This window comes from Anguilla anguilla, chromosome 2, assembly GCF_013347855.1.
Source record: "Anguilla anguilla isolate fAngAng1 chromosome 2, fAngAng1.pri, whole genome shotgun sequence".
In the NCBI taxonomy this organism is placed as follows: Eukaryota; Metazoa; Chordata; class Actinopteri; order Anguilliformes; family Anguillidae; genus Anguilla; species Anguilla anguilla.
In genome coordinates this window covers 7,807,828-7,831,043 of record NC_049202.1, presented here as the reverse complement: position 1 = coordinate 7,831,043, position 23,216 = coordinate 7,807,828, and the positions used below count along the sequence as shown (strand labels likewise).

Below are 23,216 nucleotides of genomic sequence, written 5' to 3'. Positions count from 1 at the left end.
GAGAGACGGAGAGAGGAGAAGAGAATGGGAAAGAGATCAATATGTATTAGCAACACTTTTAAGTTTTCTTGCCTCACAACTTGCCTGTAAAGCACATTTATATTTGGAAAATGAGAGAGTGACAGAGAAAGAGAGAGAAAAAGAGAGAGGGAAATAGAGGGAGGGAGCGAGACAGACAGAGACAGAGGAGAGAGATTATGAGGGCAGAGGTAAGTCCCAGCAGTGGTGTGTGTTGTTTATGTTGAAAGGCATTACCTCATTCTCAAACAGCTCCTGCCGAGAACGGCCAAAGAGGAGCCGCTGCCCCTCTCTCTCTCTCTCTCTCTCTCTCTCTCTCCTTCACTTCCAGTCCCTCTCTCTCTCTTTCACACTCTCTCTCCCTCTCTCTCTCCTTCACTTACTTACAATCCCTCTCTCTCTCTCTCTGTCTTTCACACTCTCTCTCCCTCTCTTTCCTTCACTTACTTCCAGTCCCTCTCTCTCTCTCTCTGTCTCACTCTCTCTCACATTCTCTTTTGGTCCCTCTCTTTCTCACTCGCTCTCTTTCTCTTTATCTCTCCTCAACTGAGCCGCACTACTTTTCCCCCTCTGTTTCATTTAGAAAAGGGGGAAGTTTACAGCCCCCTTTTCCCTCTTCGGTCCTGTTTCGCACATGCTCTGACAGAGAGCTGTGACTTCACTCCACTTTTCCTTTTTTACACAAAACTCCCCCCCCCCCCTCCACACCCCCCGCACCCTCCCCCCTCCTCCTTCCCTCCTTTTTGTTTTTTTTTCTTTCTCTCCTACACGCCGTTGTCAGGCAGCGTGCCAGCAGTTAGTCCCTCTCTCTCTCTCTCTCTCTGTCTCTCTCCCTCTCTCTCTCTCTCTCCGCTCCTCCCTGCTTATCGCGGCGCTCGGTAGCGCATTAGCAGCCCTTGGACCTTGCGGCTTGACGCGGGGAATCGCTCCTCGGTCACGTCCCGCACCGCCAGCCCCCCCCCCCCCGACCCCCCACCAGTCTGGGGCCCAGACCGACCGCGGCGTTCCCGGGAGGAGGCCGTCTTATCCCGCCCCGCGTCCGCGTCCGAAGACAGAGTCCGCACCGACGCTGTCCCAGGATGAACGAGACAGAGGACAGCTGAGCTTCACCCGGGCTTTTCATTTTTTAAACATTTTTATTTTCACTCTTTTTAAAAAAAAAAAATACCCTCTTTGGGATGTTTGCAGACAGACAGGGAGGGGAGTGAGAAGGAGGGTTGAGAGACAGGGCAAACACTTCTGCTTGTTTGCTTTTCTGAGGGGTTTTACTGTATGGTATTACCTCAGCTTTCCAAAGCAGAAAAACTGTGATACCCCTCTAAAAAAAAAAGAAATCATGTCAGAGAGCATCGTCAGGAAGATCCAGCCTTTTACCATCGGGACCAAGCTGTCGGTCCCCAACGTACCCAAATGCCCGGATTTCGAGGACGCCTTTTTACCCACGGAGAGCCTGGACAGCTGCAAACTTCAGAACAGCCTGAACGACCAGGTGGGCCTCTACCTGGGCCAGTCCCAAATGCAGACCGACAGCCCCCAGCTCTCCCCCACAGGCGAACCCGCGACCACCAGCAAGGGCCAGACAGACGACCCCACCAAGGAGGACAACCTCAACCGGAATGGGGTCTCTCCTACGTCTTCCTCTCGGTCCATAAAGAAGATAACAATTTCGGCGAGCCTGGAGAGTCCAGGGGACACCCCAGACCTAGGGGGGGACTGTCTGGTCTCCGTGGTTACCTCAAAACCAGAGAGCATCAACATCAATAACAACAACAACAACAACAATAACAACACGGTCGATGCCAAGCCTGTTCCCAGGATTGTTGGAGTTAGCTGTGAGAACACTCCCAACTCCCACCTTAAGGTAACAGTGAATATTTGTATTTTTTTATTATTTCTATCACTGGTTTGAGCTATATAACATTTCAGATCTGTTTCTCTCCCCACAAAGGCTCACATAAATGAAAAGTGCATTCTGAGTCATTAAAGCTTTAAAAACTTCACTTCACTTAAGCATCTGTACACCCAAGACAGACACATCCGTCACCCACTATTGTAATGGACTCTTTTGACAAAATAAAATAAACTGTCGCTAATTAGCGTGGTCCTGTCTATCCGATGCTATTAGTGTAATGGGAAGTAAGCAACACTGGGTATGCCATAAACAATCCATTTCAGGATAATTTTCACTGCCAGGGTTAGGACAATGTATTTACTGCCCTGTCACATTCAGGGGAATGCCAGTAATTTGCAAGCAGGTATGCAATGCATTTGGGCAATTTCTTCAGTTTGACATGGATGTTTTTTTGTTTCTTTTTTTTAAAGAAAAATCCTTTTTAACAGTTAATAATAAACAACGTTGTATTAAATAGCACTTTTTTTCTGCGTTTTCTCCCGAGGCTCCATTTGGTTAAAAAAAAAACCAAACAATGACTTTACATGGAATGCAAATAGCAAATAAATACAGGACAATACTCTCCATTATTAACCCTAAAGTGTTGTTTCCCGTTTCATTGGCGAAATAAAATTACGTCTCATGGAAACAATGGGTTGAGCAAAGTAAGCAGCAATAGTGCATAATGGATTAAACATGGCTGGGACCATCCACGGCGCGAGCAGCGGGAGAAAGAGGAGCGAGGCGTCTGTGGCGCGCGGTCTCTCTCTCTCGCATCCCCAGCCTTTCACGCGCGATTGGATTCCAGGTGGTAGCATTTTTCATTGTTCGCTGCTAGACTCATGTAATTGTAAATCCGCACGTGGCGCTCTAATTCGTTGCTTGTTTAAAATTATCACCAGGATAAACCCCGTTGATAAAGCGTACAGATGGATCTTCCTCGGCAAAAAGTTGTCCCGTTAATCGCTTTCACGTGAAGCCGCCAGGCAAACACCGTGCGCTTCTCGTTGTTCACACAGCCCAGAGCCGTTGTCAGAATAGTCTGTCCGGAGTGCCCGCAACAGAGAACAAGCAGTCTTCCCTACGTTCATCACTCCTTATTGATAATTGTCTAAGCAAAAAATAAAAAAAATAAAATAGAACACTTTCTGGGCTCTTTTTTGGGTCGTAGTTGCGCGTTTAAACGTGTTGTGTAACTACGTTTAATTGAAACTTAGATCTGCTATGAAAAGTAATCATGCATTTTTACACATTAGCCTACATTAGTATACAGCGCAGAAAAAAAATCCGCAATAAAAACAGACTTTCATTTTTTGTTTTTATTTGAGATATTTGAAACTAATACTTTGTTGAATGTATTTCCTGTTAAGTTGAAATCCCACTTGTTGATTTTTACGAGGATTCTAGGGTAGCTTGTTTTCATTAGACAGCTTTGCACACACATTGACATGCACACAAACACACACAGTGCAATGCTGGGTGGTTAGTGCAGCATCTAAACAAGTTTCCTGTGCGATCTGGAAATTAGTCATGTTTGAAAATTAGATCAATATGCTTTGCATTTTATTCATTTATTTATTTATTTTTGCAAGAAAGCGCGTTAATTGGAGTGCCACAACGCAAGTTTGGTCGGAGGGTTGCGTCCCATATTTAATATGTTCTTCACTGCAGTCCATGCATTCTCGATGGCTCTTTAGAGCGGTAATAAATGAACACACGTTTTAACACAGGCGCGCGGAACATCTGCCTGCTGCTGAACCACGGAAGATTATCCGACAGCGTTGCAATTATTCCCACCGTTCCCAGCGATGAGGTCATCGCAAGAGCTTTCATTATGCAAGACAAGGCCACATTTGATGCGAGCTGGCTATATCCAGTTACGCCGTGTCATCCTGCTCGAGTCAGTTTCATAATTAATACGTTTTCAATAATAATAGCCATTCTATGCTGCAGAGCACATCTGTGTGGGGGAGAGATGAATTGAATGTCTGTAATCAGCTCCTTCCTGTCTGCTTGCACGCTTGGTGACTGAATCAATCCAGACACTTCTCATTGTTACTGAAATCACCCCTTTGACTTATATACGCATTTTCCCGTCAGTGAAATGATAAATGTGCATCGAAAAATAGCTTCCTCCAGATTTCATATATAGAGCACTGTAAAAGGTTTGTGAACTGAGAATAATTTACGAATTGTACATCGTTCATGAAATAATTAATTTATGTAGTTTTTATAAAATGTGTTACATTCTTTAGTTTCAATATTGATACGTTGTGTGTATTTAAAGCATAAGTCTTACATACAAAATTGCAAGACTTTTTAATTGAAATGAGTTTTAATCTAATTTGGCATTATATCTGTTAAATTTTATGTTATTATGTAGGTTTTGCTCAGAAAAGACATCACTGCAGAGGACAAAAGAAAGGACATAGAAGAAGGACCAGAATTAAAAAATTTTGGGGACACGACCACTTCCATTTGTGAGGTATTTATTCTGCCCTCCCTTATCGCATCAAATGTATTCACTGTTTTGACTGTATGGTCCCTAATGGGGCATTCTATCTTTGCTTTGTCCCTTTGTCATAAAAATGTGTGCAAGTGCACAACAAGTTTTTCACTGCAAAATAATTCATATAAACCTTTTTGAAGCTGTTGAATTATTTGGTGTATTGTTTTGCCAATTTTTGCAGAATATTTCAAGTTTGGTGGCTGTCAAAAGTGACAAAAATGTTATGTAGCACACAACCAAAGTAAAACAAAACACGGAAAGCACTATCTATGCCTAAAATGTGGTCCTTCGAGTTCAGAAAAAAAGCCTATTGCAGCTAGATTGAAATAAGCCCTTTATCCACATTTGTCCAGACTGTCTTTTTGTAATTATAGAGTGGCCACTGAGTTAATGCCTGATGTAAAAAATGAGACGACAAATGAGGATCAGATCAGAAGTTTTCGTTTGGTTGTTTCGTGTTGGGTCAGCCCTGGATTCGGCCCAACGCAAATGCGGAAATATTTTGGCCAAATATGAACACACTGCGTTTCGAGCCAAGAAAGCTTCTCATGGAAAGTCTAGTGTTGCCAGTGGCTGTAAACTGGGGCCAGTGCTGTGGTGCCACCATTCAGTGGACTGCTTTGTACTTCCAGAAGGTTCTGGAAGACTGATTTCATCTCCCAGAACTCTCCTTCTGTCTGTAGGGTTGCCACATGCCCGGTTTTTGACCAGAACAGTCAGTTTTTCTAATTATTGTGGTCCCGATCACACAAAGCAATGTCCGGTCTGAGTAACTGATCACAAGAATTTACTGTTAGTTTGTAGTGAATTTTGGTCAATAATCTGTTCCTATAGCTACCTCCCCCTAATCCCCCCCCCCCCCCCACAGCAGCACCCCCCACCCCCCGACTATCATCAGTCCCAAACCTGCACGCTGTCCTATTTTTTTTTTTTTTTTACAAATTTTCAATCTGGCAACCCTATTTGTCAGCACTGAAGGGGTTTCTGCTCACAGATACTGTAGACCCACCGGATGCTCAGCTGCACATTCTTAACATCGAGAGTTCTGTCTCTCTCTACCATTGAAGCGGAAACCATCCCATGATGCAACCATAGAAAAATTTATTAACAGGCGTGACCAGGCACAGTACTGTGGAAATGGATGCTATGTCCTGTAACGCTACGTCAGAAACTCCAGTTACCCACAAGAGCCTCCTGTAGTTAAGAAGCAGAGAGGACAGAACTGACACAGGAGTTGAATATCTAGTGAGTGTAAAGAATCTGTGGTTGAGCTTTTTGACTACGTGGATGAAAGGCACCATATCTCGCTGGCTCTTGACCCACCCAAGGAAGCATCAGGTATAATAGATACTACACTGATGTTGGTCACTACACAGCAAAATACTCAGTGTTAAATCAACTCTTACAGAGTACATGTTGTCCCTATTGGACTCATATGTGTTCTGTGAGAGTTGAATTATCGCTGGACGTTTTACTGTGCACTTATTCTTGTGACAGGTGTGCTAATGAGTCCATCGGTGTTCCAGTGGCAGTTAATTTTGAAAACCTTCTCTCAGGCCACTTATTCTACATAATTCTGCCAGTTAGGCACGCGGGGCCCTCTGTGGAGGTTTAGCGGGGACGTGAAAACCGTATAAATACGTCAAAATGACCTCGAGGAATCCTAGCAGGCAAATGCGAGGCCAGACAGCTCGCATGCGTCTGAGCCCTGGAAAGCCCCCGAGTGATTTGTGAGCTGGCGAACCTTCTTGCTTCGGAAGCTTTGAGTTTTTGGAAAGGTTCCGGTGTCTTCCAGGTAGGCTCGGCATCTGTGGGTATGATGTCATTTTAGGACCTGTTTTATTTATTTCCTTTCCTCCCCTGATTAAGGTCTTGTTTACAAACTTTTCTTGAAAATTTCAGAAAATGCATAAAAGTCTTTCTGCTTATATCCGCCCTCATTAGACTTTTAGATACAGCCATGAATCACTGTGTGTGTGTGCGTGTGTGTATGTGTGCATGCGTCTTTTAGATACACCCATGAATCACTGTGTGTGCGTGTGCATGTGTGTGTGTGGTTGTGTGTGTGTGTGCATGTGTATGCGTGTGTGCATGTGTGTGCATGCTTGTGTGTGTGTGGTGTGTGTGTGTGTGTGTGTGTGTATGTGCATGCCTGTGTGTGTGTGTGTGCACGTGCGTGTGTGTGCGTGCATGTGCACAAGTTCAGCTATAGCCAGCTGTGTATATGATAATGGTCTCTCGGAATTTAGGAAGTGATGTCATGTCCGTGGCCGCCAAAACCTAACTGGCCAATTATTTTAAGTCCTGAATGCAGTTACACAGAAATAAAAGAAGTCCAGCAGTGTGGTTTTTGTGGAGGTCCAGGGCTAATTTAGCACAAATAAGTGCTGAACTTTGATCTCATTTAATGGTAATTTAGCCAATCATAGTGTTGTGCCAGGGTGCTCGCATGATACAGAGAGCATTTCTTTCTTCGTATTGGCTGCTCGGTGAACTGCCGTCTGAACTCTGCGTTTCACTGGCTCTGAGGTTTGAGGCGTTCGTTCGGGCCGCCCCTCCAGAGGGAGCGATGTGTTCCCTCCTCGTGGAAAACAGGAGGTCGGGGAGTACGCAAGTGTGTGTCAGACACCCCCGAGGGATTCAAAAGGAAGCCAGTGATACCCCCTTGCAGAAGCCAGTGATACCCCCTTGCAGAAGCCAGTAATACCCCCTTGCAGAAGCCAGTGATACCCCCTTGCAGTACCTGCGAGTCAAAGTGAACTGTGGGGGGGGGGGGGAAAAGCTGGGAAATGATTGTTTAACGTGTTCCTGTTTTCTTCACCCTTTGAAATAACTTTGAAATAACCATTTTCCTTACAATACTAAAAGTTCAGTCGTTACTGGGACTAATGAAGAGCCTCGTGTGGTAGTAACAGGTAGAACACTTGGCTCAGCCAAATGTGTTGCGTTGGATTTCATTTTATTTTTGTTGATTAAAAATATGCATTGTATAAAAGATTGCATGCAAATTTGAGGCCAGAGGAAAGCATTTTAAAGCAATACTGAAAACACTTACTTCTAGTGTGGTTCTCCATGGAGAAAAATACATCAATACAGAACTGAAAACCCTAAACGCTAACTCAGGTTACACACTGGGTTCCCGAGGCACTGTCATTGTACCCTTGAGGAAGGTACTTACCCTGAACTATTTCCATAAATGTCCAGTTTAAATGTCCGGAGAAATGTAAAATGTAAAAATGCGACCTGTATAAGTCACTCTGAACAGCAGCATCTGCTAAATTTAGGTGTTTTCTCTCTCCCTCTCTCTCTCTCTCTCTCTCTCACAGACACACACATACACACACATACACACACACACACACACACACACACACACACACATACACACACACACACACACACACTGCTCAGAAGAGTCAGAAATTGCTTGTGGGTGCCCACAGTGGAGATGATGTCATTCACACATTTAAAGACGTTGTTATTTATGCCCCAGTAATTCGCTCCACATGCTATGTTTTTATTTGTTTGTTTTTGATCATCATTTTTACATCAACATCGTTTTATTTTCAGAATGTCCACAGGAGTAGCAGACTAATTAACCGTGTGTAGTGTGAGCACATCAAACTCAGATCTTCAGATCTCAAACTTCAGATCTTCACCGTTCATCAGGGAAGGGGGTGGGGGGGGGGATGGGGGGTGGGGGTTTGCACATTTTGCGCTAAAGATCAGAGTTAATCAAATTTCACACTGACATGACACAACCCGCTGCAGAAACACGTTCTTCAAATGGAAACTCCCCAAAATGTTCCTTCCCCCAAATTACTCCTGAATATTTTGGGACAGATGATCTGGGCCCATGTTCATAAAGCGTCTGAAAAAACTGATCATAGAAAAGCGCTCCAACTTTCAAATGCTTTATGAATACGTGTCCTGATCATCATACCTCTTGTTAATAATAATAATAATAATAATTATTATTATTATAATTGCATTTATATAGCACTTTTCTCACACTCAAAGCGCTTTACAATGATGAGGGGGAAACTCGCCCAATATCTCCCATTCAAGTGCTAACCAAGCCCATGCTGGCTAAGCTTCAGCCATTCGGCAGGAGCCGGGCGCATGGTGGCGTCATTGGAAAAACCCCTTGTGGACGACATTGCTGATCCATTGAAACTCCAGCAATCAGAATACTCAAGCTCCTCACACAAAGCCTGTCATGGGTAACTGAAGGACACATCTGAAAGTGAGAACACAGACACTGAACCAGTGTTTTTTTTTTTTTTTTTTTTTTTTTTGGACAGACGTCTCCGCCCAGAGTCCCGTCGCCGATAAAAGACCTGCTGTCGAAAGAGCGCCCGCCCTGTGGAACCTCGGAGGCCCCGCCCAGCTCACGGCCCATCCCCGCCAACACCGACTGCAGCTACACCCAATGCAACACCCTCTTCAACAGGGAGGTCCAGCAGGTATTGATTGACATCACTTTCGGGCCAGTTAGAAGCCAGCACTGCAATTAAACTTTCATTTCCCCAGCCTTGGGGTCCTGGGGAGCTGCAGGGCATTCTGGTTTTTGTTGTTGCTCAGAACTTAATTGATCAGTTAAGGCAATTTATTGCATGGCTTACTCACCTCACCTGAGTTTCTTGGGTTTGAACTGGTTGCTAATTTCAAGGGTGAAAACAAAATCCAGCGCATCATGCAGCTCTCCAAGTCCAGGGTTAGGTAATGAAATAATATATCTTTTGGTACACCCCTGTCAAATGTTCCTTGAAGGCGAGAGTAAAATATAGCTTTTAAACATTTATGGATGCCAGATTGTTTTATGGACAAATATACTGACTATAAAGTGCATGAGTGCATCTCATAATTTGATGTTTGTGGTACAATAGATGGATGCATAATGGTACATTTGTTTTCATTTATGATTATTTGTGCACAGAATCACAAACTGTACCTTTGAAGATTATGATGTAAATAGGAGTTGTAATGGGAAACACATACAGTCTCTGAGCATCCAGCTGGCAGCCTATCCAGTAGCTTGCATCAGCTCCCTTTGACTACGAATGAGTCATTCACTTTAACCCTTTGAAGGGAAGGTTTTTCGGAATGTTTTTGGAAAGTTAGTGTTCTAGAACTCCATTGACTTCAGTAACCGGTAGTGATTGCTACATCAGCATTAGAATTTTCGGTTAAGAAGATTCTAATCACATATTTGTGACCTCGCGCATTAAAGGTTCGAAGTGTATCAGGCTGAGGTAAAGAACAGACCTCGCTGCTTGTGCACTGCGAGTCGGAGACGAAGCGCCTTTCTGCACTTCTGCCACAAAAACTGGCAGTGGGGAGACAGCCGTTCCGCGAAAAGCAGCCGCGCTCCGTTTCGAGTCCGCGACAAACGCGGGAGCTTTGTGCACACGGAGAGACGTGTGAGGAAACAGGCCGTGCGCCTTCCCTGGCCCAAGACAGGAAGGGCTTCTTCGTTTTTTTAAACGCTTTTAAAAAAAAAAAAAAAGAAGAAAACTTCACACTGAGCATGTAGGCAGCACAGGGGTGTGGGAGGGGAGGGGAAGGGAAGGGAAGGGAACAGCCACAAGAGAAGCAATTATTTGGGGGTGAGGTCATTGTTTGGCTCATTCTCCGCACGCCGCTGGCCCACAGGGACCAGCCTGGGGCCGCACAGAGCTCACGTTATCTCATCACCAGCGGTCTGACTTCAGCCTGCCGGCGTGGAGTCTGTCAGTCAGGATGGAGTGATTTTCCTCTCTCTCTCTCCTTGCTTATTTCTCCCTCTTTCTCGCTCCCTACGTCTCTATGTTTCTCTCTCATTTTTTCTTTCTCTCTCTCATTCTCTCTCTCTCTCTCTCTCTCCTTACTTCTCTGTTTCTCTCATTCTTTCTCACTCTCTCTCCTTCTCTCATTTCCCCAACTGATGGATTGAGTGAGACCAAACGTTTTACGTTAGCAGTTTGTAAAATAAGCGCAGCCGTTCTTCAGCAGTGCGGACTGTCAGTGCACGCGGAAAGAGCCGCCTCATGGTGCGCTGTGCTAACTGTGCTAAGCGGTGCATGGGGAACCATTCTGCATTGAGCGGGAGTGTGTGTGTGTGTCCCGGCTAGCAAACAGCGCCTGCAAACTGCCTGTGAGTCTGAGCAGCTGTAAGGTCCAGCCGTGTTTTGGGAATCGCCATGACAGCGTTCTGCCACTGCAAACTTTTCCAGTCAGGCCTCTCCTTTGGTAATCGGTCATTTTTTAATCCCCCCCACCCCCCCCCACCCCCCGCCCGGACAGTTTTGGTTACACCACTTGGATGCTATTTTCCTTTTGGTTTCTAATGGACTTATTCCCCCCCTCCCCACCACCACCCCCTACTTTGGGAACCACTGCACTAGCGGACAGCTGATGTGGAGCAGTGGAGATGAGTGTCAGCTTTAAAATGAACACAGAACTGCCTGTGGATGGTCCTGTCGCTAACAGACCACTGCAGAGCTGAACTGTAAAATGGCGGCGGGCCGGTCGGTGGCCATGACGATGACGGTCCAGTAGAAACATGCTTTTCCAGGACGTGTACTGAGTTAAAGTGGGAAGTAAAGGTGCTTTCACACTCCAAATTCCTTGGAGACCGAAGGATGCCCCCCATATTTTCTTAAACCATTCCGAATAATCATGAACGACTCACGCGCACCATCTCTGGCGGGAATCTCTTGAGCCATTTTTACGCTTATTCGGGATTCATCTCTTCATCCAGGCAACCAGGTGTGCGCTCCCAACCTCCGCCGTCTTTGCTTCAATCCCACAATGCCTCGTCGATGACTCACGGAGTCGCTTCCGTGGCGCCAGCCGGTTACTGGATCCGCAGCCGATAGTGTCACCGCGGTGAATCATAAGTGCTCCGCGCGCGGCTCCAGCGCCTGCAGCTGACGGACTTGGAGGATTCATCTGTTCTGCATTGCGTTTGATAAAAACCTTTTTTTATTTTTTCTTCTTTTTGACTTCCACGCAAGAATTCCCGAGCGTCGCCCTCAGCAGGATATCTGATGCGCTTCCTCTTTGCTCGGCCTTGTGGGTCATACAGTAAGGGGGAACTCTGGATGTCGTTTTGGAACACCGCCATTGTAGAAAGGGGCTTTATGGCTCCAAACGAGAATTCTGAACATGTCCCTCGTGTAAATTATTGACCCAATGTGGAGCCAGTTTATGAACTTGTATAGTTGGTGGGTGGGTATGTCAGTGTGCAGAACATTATAAAATCATGAAAGAATGTAATGTGGAGCGTTTTTTCAAACCCACCAGATTGCAACTTCTCATTTAGGCTCAGTGGTTTTTATTTTTCATGTGTGCATTTATTTATTTATTTATTTTACACATTTCAGTCTGACATTACGACAAGCTCGTGGAAAATGGATGTGCTGATGGAAATCCGTGGGAAAAGTTTTATAGCGCAACTTCTGTTTTTTTAAATATAGTGCACATCCTGGGAAAGTAAGTAAGCTGGATGAAGACAGGCCTTGCACTCTGATACACAATGTAAGCCCTAACTCTATACTTAACACAGGATGGCGGGAACCATAGCAATGTAGCGAGATTCAGTGACTCCAGACATTCCACGTAAGGTGTGCAGTATTTTTTAAATGAGCCCATTGTTTCAGAAGGGCCGGGGAAACAATGGCATTTGGAGCTTTTACTACATGGTTGTTATGACGGCGATCAGCACCATTGTAATGTGAGCCTGTGTGGAGAGATTGGAGAGGCCTTAAAAATTAAAACATCAACAGATGTTATTGACATTACTGGCAGGTTTCTGGACTGGTTTTTAAAAAGAAGGTCATGTTCACAGTAGTGTGCTGTTGTGAAACATTGCGTGGGGTGGAGTGTCATTTCTGTTTTTAAAGAAAATTGTGAATTTTGTTGTCTGGTTTTGCTGTGATTATTGCTGTTCAACCACCCACGATATTGCTGTACTTCCTGAAATAAACCTTTTTGGAAAACGTTGTTGAATCTGTTAACTGGTGACAAGAGCCATTTTTTATGTAAAGACACACAACAAAGCTCGACAACGCGGATATTAGCGTTAGCATTCCACGTGAAGCCAGTTTCCTCTGTTCTTGCTCACCTCTGAAAGGGTCACCTCCTTCTTTTCTTCTCCTGCATCTTGTCGAACCCAAAAGCTTATTAACATGTAGCTGTGGCCTATCTACAAAACTTGGGCCCACTTAATTCGTTCTTTACTGCTTCCCCCCCAAGCTGTTTTGGTTAACGTCTATGTGTATAAACGGTTAATAGCGACCGTGCCCGTTACCCTTAAAGGTCTCTGCTAAGCACACGAGTGATGTAATGGACTGGAATATTAAAAACATGACAACCTACGAAGCCGTCACGATCAGAGCGGGACGTTGAGCTCGTCCAGGCATGTCAGATCTTTCGTCAGAAAATGACTTGCTAATGACACGCTAATCTCGCCGTCACTCCTCTCACACTCAACGTTGACATGAAGCTAAGTTCTCAGGGAGTTCACGCTTGGAGGAAATCCAGTTCTTTGCTACCTTCGGTCTCCTTTCACTTATGTAATTGTCTGCTTTGATATTTTTAGTCTTGAAGGCTTGGGTGCACGGCCAAATTTTCTTCATAGCACATTTTCAGACAAAGATACATTAACTCTTTGAAGAACAGGCTTTTTGGAATGCCAAAAGGTCAATGTTTTGGAAACTCCATTTCTTTCAATTACCAGTGGTGATTGTTACATCAGCGTCAGAGTGTTTAGTTAAGAACATTCTAATCCCATATTTGGGATCTCATACTTTAAAGGGTTAACTTACATAGCATGGTGTGGCAGAAACCCGAAGAAATGAACTTCAATATAACTGTCACACATTTTGCAATTTTATCGTATATAATATTTTGATTCTTGAATGGATCTTTAAAAAGGTCACACTGTCCATATTTTTGTTGTTGCATCGCTTTTTGTAAAAGAGACATGTTGCATGTGTTTGTTTTGTGAGAATCATTTTTAAAATTTACTTGCATAATGTTGTGAGCGTGACAGTCAATGAAATTTATTCAAACTTTTTTTTTTTATTAAAAAGAACAAAAAAGGAAAAAGGTTATGTAATGCTTCCCTAAATGTAGTACTGCAGGAGCCAAAACCCATTAGAGTCAGAATGTTGGCTCAATTCTCCTCTGAGTTAAAGACCATGTACAATGTTTGTACCAAAAGAAAGGAGAAAGAAATATATATATATACACATATACATATGTGGGTGTGATTTGTGTGAGTTTTGCCACCTGTACTTCGTCCTTTTCGTGCGGCGAAGGCCAGAAACGAGTTTGAAAAGAAGCAGTTGTGTGTATTAGCCTCGGTGCACTTGCCAAAAAAAGCCTTAACCCTTCAAAGTGTACATTAAAATGGCTTTGAAAAATGGGAGAGAGTTTTGAACTAACATGTTTCCGAGAGTGTTACTCCTTTTTAAAAAAAAAAAATCCTCAGAAAACAGATGATAGATTACGCTGTCCAGGATTTTGGCCTTTTCGGCTCTTGGCAGAAGAAATTACGACGCAAGCTTACGGTTCGCACGTAGCATGCTCAAAAAAAAGGCCTGGTGTATGTTTAACCTTCCTCACATTCTGCAAAAGGCATATTCCACGCTGTTTGGGCAATTCAATATTTCCAGAGGACAGTCTGCAGCTGAAAGAAACACAGGAAGGTTTCTTTCTTGACCTCTTAACTGGACTGAAATGTTGCAGTGTCGTTAAAAATACGGCATCGATGGGAAAAAAAAATAATGGAGAGTTTCCAGCTTTAGAGTCAAAAAGTGAAAGAGAAATAGTCACACTTGGTCTGTCTGTTAGATGCTTGGAATTTGCTTCAGACAGCCTGTCTTGGTTACTCTGCAGGAGCTGGCAGATGTTGTCATGTACATGTCACGTAAGTTCCACCGGCTGTTGCTAACAAAATGCAATGTTTATTTATTCAAATTGACTTTTGGAAAAGCATTGCGTGACCCAGTCATTTGGTTCTACGATAGTTGAGGTCTTGGTGCCAATAGCATTAGATGGACTATGTTTATTGGAATATTCCTGCTTGGATGGAGAGCCTTGTAGCACAGTGCACTCTGTTGGATGTGCATCATTGTTTTTACATTAAACTGCATTACTGGATTTTGGCAGACGCCGTTACCCTGAGTGAATTACAATGAAAATACAAGCGCATAAATCAGGGTTAAGGTAAACAGTAACCCTAGAGGTGGGAGGTAAATACTTAAAAAACCGCAAATGTGAAAAGCTAGGATCAACTGGAAAGTAATTAAGCCTGTAAGGGAAAATACAAGAGGGTCACACAATATCGAGATGTGCAGCTTAGCAAAATAACAAGATCGCAATGCAGAAAATATCAATACGAATCAATCCATCCATCCTTTTTCTAACTGCTTAGTCAAAGTCAGGGATGCGGTGGCAACAGGGCAAGCAGAGCAGCCCAGACGTCCCTCTCCCACAGCGAGTTCCTCCAACCCATCCTGGGGGATTCCCAAGGCGATCACAGCCCAGCCGGGAGATGTAATCTGTCCGGCATGTCCCTGGTCTGCCCCTGGGTCTCCTCCCAGCTGGACGTGCCTGGAACGCCTCCAAAGGGAGGCGCCCAGGGGGCATCCTTATCAAGAGCCCGAACCTCCTCAACGGACTCCCCTCAATGTGGAGGAGCAGCGGCTGAGCTGAAGCATGCTCTGCAGGAGCGTGATTCATCGCGGCTGTTTTCCGCCGCCCGTTCACCTGTCGTCTTCTCCTCTCCCCTGTTAGGCCGAAGCCTGGATCAAAGGTAAACTGCAGGACCTGAAAGACGGCTGGGACGTCCAGCGCTCCCCCCTCCAGGACTGGGGGGAGGTCTCGCAGACCCTCCAGAGAGATCTGAAGGATTTCGAGAACACCCTCATACAGCTTAACCAGGTGAGGCTGCTGTTCGGAAACCGCCCCTAACGTCCAGATGTAAATCACTGCTTCCCAAATCATGTGTTGGGACCCACTGGAGGGTCCTAGTTCTGAAGGGCTATGAGCAGCCTAGTCAAGCTCATAATACCGTGAGGTTATGAGCAGCCAAATCAGGCTCATAGTGCCTTATGGTTATGAGCAACCTGGTCAGGCTCATTCTATCGTAAGGTTATGAGCAGCCTGGTCAAGCTCATACAACCATAAGGTTATGAGTAGCCTGGTGTGGCTCATAGTACTGCAAGGTTATGAGCAGCCTGGTTGGGCTCATAGTACCCTATGGTTATGAGTAGCCAAGTAAGGCTCATAGTACCGAAAGTTATGAATTGTCAGGTCAGGCTCATAGGTTTTGAACCTGGAAAGTAAGGCTGGGGAAACTCCACCAATGTCAAATTTATCACATTAGCTTCGCAGCTGTGCATGAGTCAACGGGGTGTCGTAATGCTCCTCTCAGAGCGAAGCGAGTGTATTATTTGGGGCTTTTTTTTTGCAAGCCGACAAAACCCAAAACCGTAGCCTTAGTTATAAGCTCCATAGCACACCAGGCATGTGTTTGTTTGAAAGCAAGCGATGCATGGCAACAACAATGAGAACACCTAGAAATCTCATCCTTTCCCCTCTTCGTTCAGCTGCGGGCGAAATCAGACAGCTGTCCTCGTTTTTTGTCCCCCCCCCCCCCCCCCCCCCCCCCGCCCTTCGTAGAAATGACGCTAGCTTTTTTTTGCAGCTTCCCAGGTTCCATGGAGAAAACGTCAGGGCTGTGTGTATTCCTCACCTCCCAGCGGGGTCTTTTGGAAAGAGCACATTGGCCATAATTAACCTTCTGTGACACTGGGGCCTGACGCAAATCTACAATATTTTTGTTTTCATTCTGCCGTCTGTCCATCGAGCAGTATTCGTAATGCGTCTTGGCTCGAGCAGGAGTGCTGGTCTAGGATCAGGTTCCTCTTGTCCAGCGGCGTCCAGTTTTCTGTGAAAAGGGCCGGTGTGGGCAAAGACGATCATGACGTGATTGACGACCATGATTTGCTGTTTATTTGAATCATAGTGCTGAGCTGAAACAAAAAAACTGCACCTACAGTGGACCTAGCCTTATCCACTATGAGATGAAAGGTCAAAACTAATCCAAAATCAGCCCTGCTTACTCTGAATCCTAGGATCATGTTTATAAAGCAGGGCTACCCAAACCTGTTCCTGCTGATCTACCATCCTGTAGGTTTTCATTCCAATCCCATGAAAATTAGGTACTCCTGATTCTACTAATTAGCAGCTCAGCAAGGTCTCTAGCTGTTGAATGAGGTGTGCGTTGTTAGGGTTGGAGTCCACATCCTAATCTTATATATTTTTCTCACATCCTATCTTGAGATGGGGGAGCAACTTGTCTGTGCGCAGAACCCGAACTCGGACCTGGTGAAAAAGCAGCTCAGTCGGCTCGAAGACCAGTGGCATGCCCTCAAGCAGATGGCGGCCAATCAGTCGAAGGCACTAGGCGGAGCCAGGAATCTGCAGCAGTTCAACAGGAAAGCTGATAGGCTGGAGACCTGGATAAAGGAGAAGGTAAGCTCCGCCCCTCCACAGGGAGCCAATGCACCACTATCAACTTTTGCTGTGTCCGAGGTCAAAGTCTTTTGGCCAAATTCTTTGTCCCAAGCTCTAATGTTAGAGACTGCACCTCGCTATATTTCGCTATATACTATATACCTATATATAGTGGTATATTCCACTATGTACCTCACTCTATTTCGCATCTTGAATGCTCGCTACAAGAGGTGACATCACCATGTGACAACATTCTCCATTATAGGAGAGGCAATTAGTTCCCTTAGCTGAAGACCTTCATCTTTATCCCGGCGAGATAATTGCGTCTCTTGTGGTGCGGAGCAACCGACAAAAGTCATAGTTTCCAAACCCGCAGCAGACCTGAGTCCATTATTCTAATGAAGGCTAGCTGTGCACAGGAACTCACAGGAACTCACTTTCGTTTGCGTCAGCAGGAAGAGGAGCGGTCGCTGGCGGGGGTTCTCGGGGAGAACGTCGACAAAATTCAGCTGACACGGAGAATCCTGGATCTGAAAGAGGTGAGCATCATAAAAAAAAGAGGGAAAGACAAACACCGGAAAGTTCTGTCTTGAGTGCCCTCGTTTCATTTAACTGTCTCTCCTTATGTCTCGCACTGTTATGGACGTTATCCAGAGGAAGCCAAGTCGGCATTCAGAGTGGCCTTCAAACATTTGTTTGACCTTACAACTGCTTTATCTTTTCAACAGCAACAATCTCGACCGTAAGCATGAAGGCCGTTAAAAAAAAAGGATAAAACATATAGGACAGTTTAAAAGAAATAACAATACAAGCTAGTTATGAGCTCTGGGGGCTTGCAAGTACAATGCAAACGGGATCTCTTGACAATTGATGCAAGAGTTTGCGAGAATTCATTTCAGGAATGCAAACAAGCTTCTTGAAGTGGATAAGAGGGAATTCACAAGGGCCCTGTTTACCCAAACCCTCCTCTAACACAGGAAATGTACCCAGAACGCAGCTACAACGATGCCTGTCTCTTGTGATTATCCTTTAGGACGAGCAGCAGTACCAGACCCTCCATGAAGAAATCAACCACCTGGCACTGAAGCTGGAGAAGCAGGGAAAGATGGAAGGAAAGAACATCTCCGTCAGAAGGAAGCACATCAACAAAATGTACGCCCTGCCAGACACTCATTAGCAGAGCTCTTGGGGGTGGGGGTGGGGGTGGGTGGCAGGGCTAGGTTGGCAGATTAACTGTAATGGACGAGCACAGTTAAATAATTTGTATGTTTTCGATCATCCAAAATTGTACTTGTGCAGTACTGGTTGCTTACCAGAGCGTGTGGATTGTCGACCGGGGCGGGGTTACATTTGGGACTCGGGGGGTGGGGGGGTTGCGGATTGCGTCCGTATATTGGACTGAATCATGCAGTGACCTGGTTGTCATGACAGCAGGCTTTGGTGTCTGTGTACAGGTGGCTGAAGGTCCAGTCACTTTTGAAGGACTACCATGAAAACCTCCAGCTAGCTCTAGAAGTTTCCTCCTTCTACCAGCAAGCAGACAACCTCATCTCTGCTATCAACCACAAGGTAAAAATATAAACCTCTTGCTAATATGTCTAGAATGTACCAATTATATCCCATCCAGCAAAACATACTGTGACCCCCAAGCAGTCTGCCATCACCACAGCAGATGACGGTTCGCCAGTGTCTGGGAAATCAGCAACTGCAGTGGCCCACTAGTGGCCATTTTAGAAAAGACGTGGGTCTCCAGATGTGGGTCAGCTGCAGTCAGCTGTTAAAATGATGCGAAATGGATGGCGAACGTCCTTGTCGCTAGCGGACTGACGTAGCGCTGGCTTGCAGAGCACTGGCGGGCCGACAGCTGGCTCTGACGGAGGTCTGATAGGTGTTTGCTTTCTGGCAATTCTCTTTTTATGAGATATTTAAAACCCAGAAAAGGCGACTGGTTGGATGTAACAAGCGCTTATAAATCAGCATTACGAGGGTGATTTATTTTGGGCGTTCTTGGTATGTGCTCTCTTAAAAAATTTTTCCCTTCAGTTCGTTTTCAAATACTTACAGACATTTTTTTTTTCTTTCTTTTTTTACACAACCGTGTACACAACAACATTAAATAAGATTTGGACGCAGTTCCTGTGACTTCTTTGGTGATTCACTTCCTCCATTTTGTTCCTTTTAGAAGAAAAGTGCTCCCTGGACACATGAACAAGAGAACTGTGGAGACAGAGAAATCAGGGAGATAGCCAGCCAGATCGCGGTGAGCAACAGTAATGCAACTAAACAACTTTAATCCCTTTATTTAAACTTTTTTTTAAAAACATATTTTATTGTTAGTTGTGTTTGGGAGCAACGTCTCATCAACCTAACTTCGGTCGACAGAATGAAAAAGTAAGCAAATGATCTAAGGACTGCGTTTTAGAAAAGTGTTCCTATTAATGTAATAATAGCTGGTTCTGTCTAGTAGCCAGTTTGGACTTCAGCTCTCAAAACTGTTTAAAATATGTCTGTTCCTCTGCCCCATTAGTAATTTGTGTTTGTTCGAACAGAGCTTGATGCCAGTTTATATACTTTTGTGTATTCTTATTCGAACAATAACTAATTATTCATTATACATGCATTTAAAAAGGGACTGACAGACCCATTGGAACACAGTGCTGCAGAATGCTTATATGTATTCACAGAAATGGAAAGGTTTATAAAGGACCAGAAAGCTGTCTGGAGAGAAACTCTGACAGGCCATTAGCAGTTCTGTCGGACCTGGATTTTGAATCAAGATAGTGTACGTGGTGCTTGGAGTCTAATCTTAGGGGGGGTCTCATGGGGGGGGGGGTCTCCCTGCTAGCCCAGCAATTCACTGAAAAGTAATTATTTTCCATCTTCATAACAACCGCGTATGGTTGACCTAATGTTTTAAGAGCATAAAGTGTATCTTGTTCCAAGCGTATAAATTCACTCCAAACATGTTGAGTAATTTCCTTCCCCCAAACCCCACCTCTCTTTCCCAGATGCTGGATGTGACTGCTTCCCAGTTGTCGAACCTCCACCCAACCCTGGCATGCCGAGTCAGTTTGAAGCAGTGTGAGGTGAAGGACACCTGGGCAACCATTCAGAGGGCTGACAGGTAAGGTTTGGGGGGGGGGCGGGGTTGTGACAGGGTCAAGGGAGGGGGAGGTCAAGAGAGTGAGGGTGTGGGACACATCCTGGTTGTGTCCACACAAGGCCGAATAAGAATCCTAAGTACTGTGTCCTCAAATCACGTACTGTCTACTGAGCACTGACTGCTAAAACCTATGCACTGAAGTACTGTTTAGTGCATAGGTTTTAGTATGCAATGGGGAGTATTCAAAAAATATCCTCCATGCTGTTTTCCGACCGTACTGCGGAAGTGTCGTGAGAAGGTCTGCCCTTGAGGTTACACTCATGTGTCATTTTTATTGTTGTTGTTGAAGGAAAACATCGGCGAAGGTGTGCCTCATTTTTAAAGGGAAGCTGTATATCATGTTTATGGGACCAAAATGGTCTTTTGCTTCTTGAAAGGTATGCTCCCGAATACACTCAGCAAAACCCCAGAAATGAGTACATCATCCTGGGATTTTAAGTGCACTAGATTTAGAGAAATGTTTACCTACCTTCTCGTCCAGTGTACTCAACAGCTATGCTCAATGGCAGGGACGTGCTCTGATTCAGCCATGGCCATGGGCTCCAGAACTAATTCATTGCTTAATGAGAGAGCTGTCTTTTTTTTTTGCTACTTTCAATTATTCAGTTATTTTGTTATACGGCAGGATTTCTAATGTTAGATCACCTGTAACAGCGTACAGTTTGGACAACAGAGTTAAAGAGTTAAGAGTTTAGAGTTAAAAGTGCTCTATCACAGTTTATTTTACACGGTTTTTTCTGAGTAAATTTTCTCCCAGTAGGAGCACCAAAAATGACGAAGGAGATCGACCCCTTCTCCAAATTACAATTGGACCATAAAAGTAGTGATTCATGTGCAGTACTATTTTTGGTATTTTGATTTTTTTGTTGAAAAGAAAACCCTGACAAATAATGAACTGGTGATTGTGAGTTATGCAAAAGAGTCCTTGAAACACACAAAAAAATGTTTTGAGGCACTTACCACATGTTTAAAGTTATGAAAGATCAACTGGATAGACCTTGTGGGTGACTTCAGTCCCTTAAGCCTACTTTGTTTGATTAATCAAAGTGAAAGCTGCTGTCTTGCTTATATAAGAAATGTTACATCACATAACAAACAGCACTTACAGTAAACTGCAGGGAATACGACTCTTTTCTTTGGACGTTTCACTGCATCTGAGAGGAACGCGCGCTCGTATTAAGTGTTAGCGCAGTTGTGCGAATTATTAAATTATTGCCTCGGTTGAATATGGGAGAGTTTATTTAGGAAAGCGAAGCAGACGGCGCTGATCGTGGTGAATTCATGGAAAAGTACGGTCACGCGGTATGATGAGACCGCGCCGGAGGGGCACCGAGGCTCGCATTGGACTGGACAGGCCCTAAGCCGCGTGTGGCGCTATACAGCACGTTCGGGCAATGTAAGGGAAATTAAATATGACAGCGAAATTATATTTCTTCCCATGAGTAAACCGTTAACATTCTTAATATTCAAAAACAAGGCACCACTAACCACAGTCAAATGAGTCAACCTGAACGATTTCCAAGGGGTTGGTCGGCAGTTTTTGCGGTTCGAATTTGTTTTACCATGTTTCGGCCGTTCAACAGAGGCACCGGCCCACTTTACAACTTTACAAACCTTATTTGCACTTTCACAGAGCGTCCGTTTATACATTTTATGGTGGACGTGTACTGAAGGCATTTAGATTAGGCAGCTTGTGGCACAGACCTGGGAATGAAACGGGCAATGTTTTGGTTGCAAGCCTAGCTGCCCAAACCATTAAACTGCAGGCTGGTCACGGCATGGCCAAGCTTTGCAGGCAGCGGAGACAACCGGGCTCCCAGAAACCACTGGGAGTGGAGAACTGTCATTAGCGGGCGCACGGTACGCAGTGTCCTTCGGGGATGAGAGAGGACCCGTTTTTTTCGTGGGGGGGGGGGGGGGGGGGGGGGGGGGGGGGGCGGTTTATCGGATGCGTCTGCTCAGGGAGTTCCACAGCGCGTTTCCTACCCTGCCCTGTTCTGCAGAAGCTTGGGCAGGCCATGGGAAATGTGCTCAGCGCCAGGGTCTGGGGTCAAAGAAATATTTTAAGTACTGTAACTGTTACTTCAGGCGCGGATGAAATTTCAAAACACTCCCGCGGATCCCCCAGAAATTATATATACACTGTCATATGAAATAATCATTTAGTTCCTGAAAACTGGTGAAAGAACAGCGGATGTTTCTTTTAAAAAATTTTGGTAAAAATGTACCCAGATCTGGTTGGGAACATTTCTTCTTCTTCTTCTTCTCAATTATGATAATAACAATAAGAAGAAGAAAAAGAAGAAGGTGTTGAGGCACACTGACAACCAGCAGACACTGTGTCTCTCCAGGACTGGATTCTAACACATGTGCCATAAAATGTGCCGTTTAGGTTTTTGGGGCTTTTTTTCGCGGCTTTGGGAAGCCGGGTCGGTTTCGTGCGGGCCCCAGGTTCTGTTTTCCGCTCCCTGCCACGGCCTCGCCCGAGCAGAATCACCTTCGTCGCGGTCGAGGATGTGTAGACTTACTCAGCCCTTCCTCAGCGAACCGGCTCCAAGAACAACAGGCGGCCCGCAGCGACGATGAGCTCACCGCTACGGGCGGATGACATCATGCTTTCTCTAGCCGACCCGATGTTCCGTTCTGGCGAGTCCCTGCTTCTCCCCCTCGCGGGGACGTTAGGGGTACCTAACCGACCGGTGGCCGTCGCCTTTAGCACTGCACCCCTGTGGGACCTTTAAACTGACTGGCCACCGTACCCCATATATGTTTGGGGCAGGCTCATAGTGCTGTCATTATTTTTCAGAAGCTTCTTTTTTTTCTTTTCTTTTTTTGTGTAGATCAAATGAAAGGTGTGACATTTCCCTGTGAGGAAATGTGCATTCATTATTTTTAAAATGTGACCTCTCCACCAGCCTTGGTCATAATCAGAGAAGCAGTGTTAATCTGATGAAGATGAGGGTCAAGTTGAAAAGCCAATTATTTAGTAATAAAGTAATCTTACATAAATTAAAGGTCACACCTTTCATCCAGTCTCCATGCAATGCTATTCTTAAGGCAGCATATTGGCTTGGTTGTTTGGACACAAGCTTTCCCATGTATTAAAAAAAAAAAAAAAAAGTTTT

At 45.0% G+C, this 23,216-nt stretch overlaps 1 protein-coding gene across 3 annotated transcripts in view; it reads left to right on the top strand.

The window, feature by feature from the left end:
* Window positions 1-920: 920 nt before the first annotated feature.
* The window catches only part of LOC118221605, a 54,784-nt gene continuing 32,488 nt past the window's right edge, over window positions 921-23,216 (top strand). Inside the window, exons 1-10 of one of the 3 annotated variants that reach the window (XM_035406825.1) lie at window positions 921-1,879; window positions 4,293-4,394; window positions 8,723-8,884; window positions 15,204-15,350; window positions 16,755-16,946; window positions 17,381-17,467; window positions 17,962-18,080; window positions 18,383-18,497; window positions 19,111-19,188; window positions 19,937-20,052. In XM_035406825.1, the coding sequence (XP_035262716.1) occupies window positions 1,355-1,879; window positions 4,293-4,394; window positions 8,723-8,884; window positions 15,204-15,350; window positions 16,755-16,946; window positions 17,381-17,467; window positions 17,962-18,080; window positions 18,383-18,497; window positions 19,111-19,188; window positions 19,937-20,052 (1,643 nt within the window). In that variant the 5' untranslated portion in view covers window positions 921-1,354. The remainder of the gene's footprint in view (window positions 1,880-4,292; window positions 4,395-8,722; window positions 8,885-15,203; window positions 15,351-16,754; window positions 16,947-17,380; window positions 17,468-17,961; window positions 18,081-18,382; window positions 18,498-19,110; window positions 19,189-19,936; window positions 20,053-23,216) is intronic. The other 2 variants (XM_035406824.1, XM_035406823.1) reach the window with 2 other exon arrangements.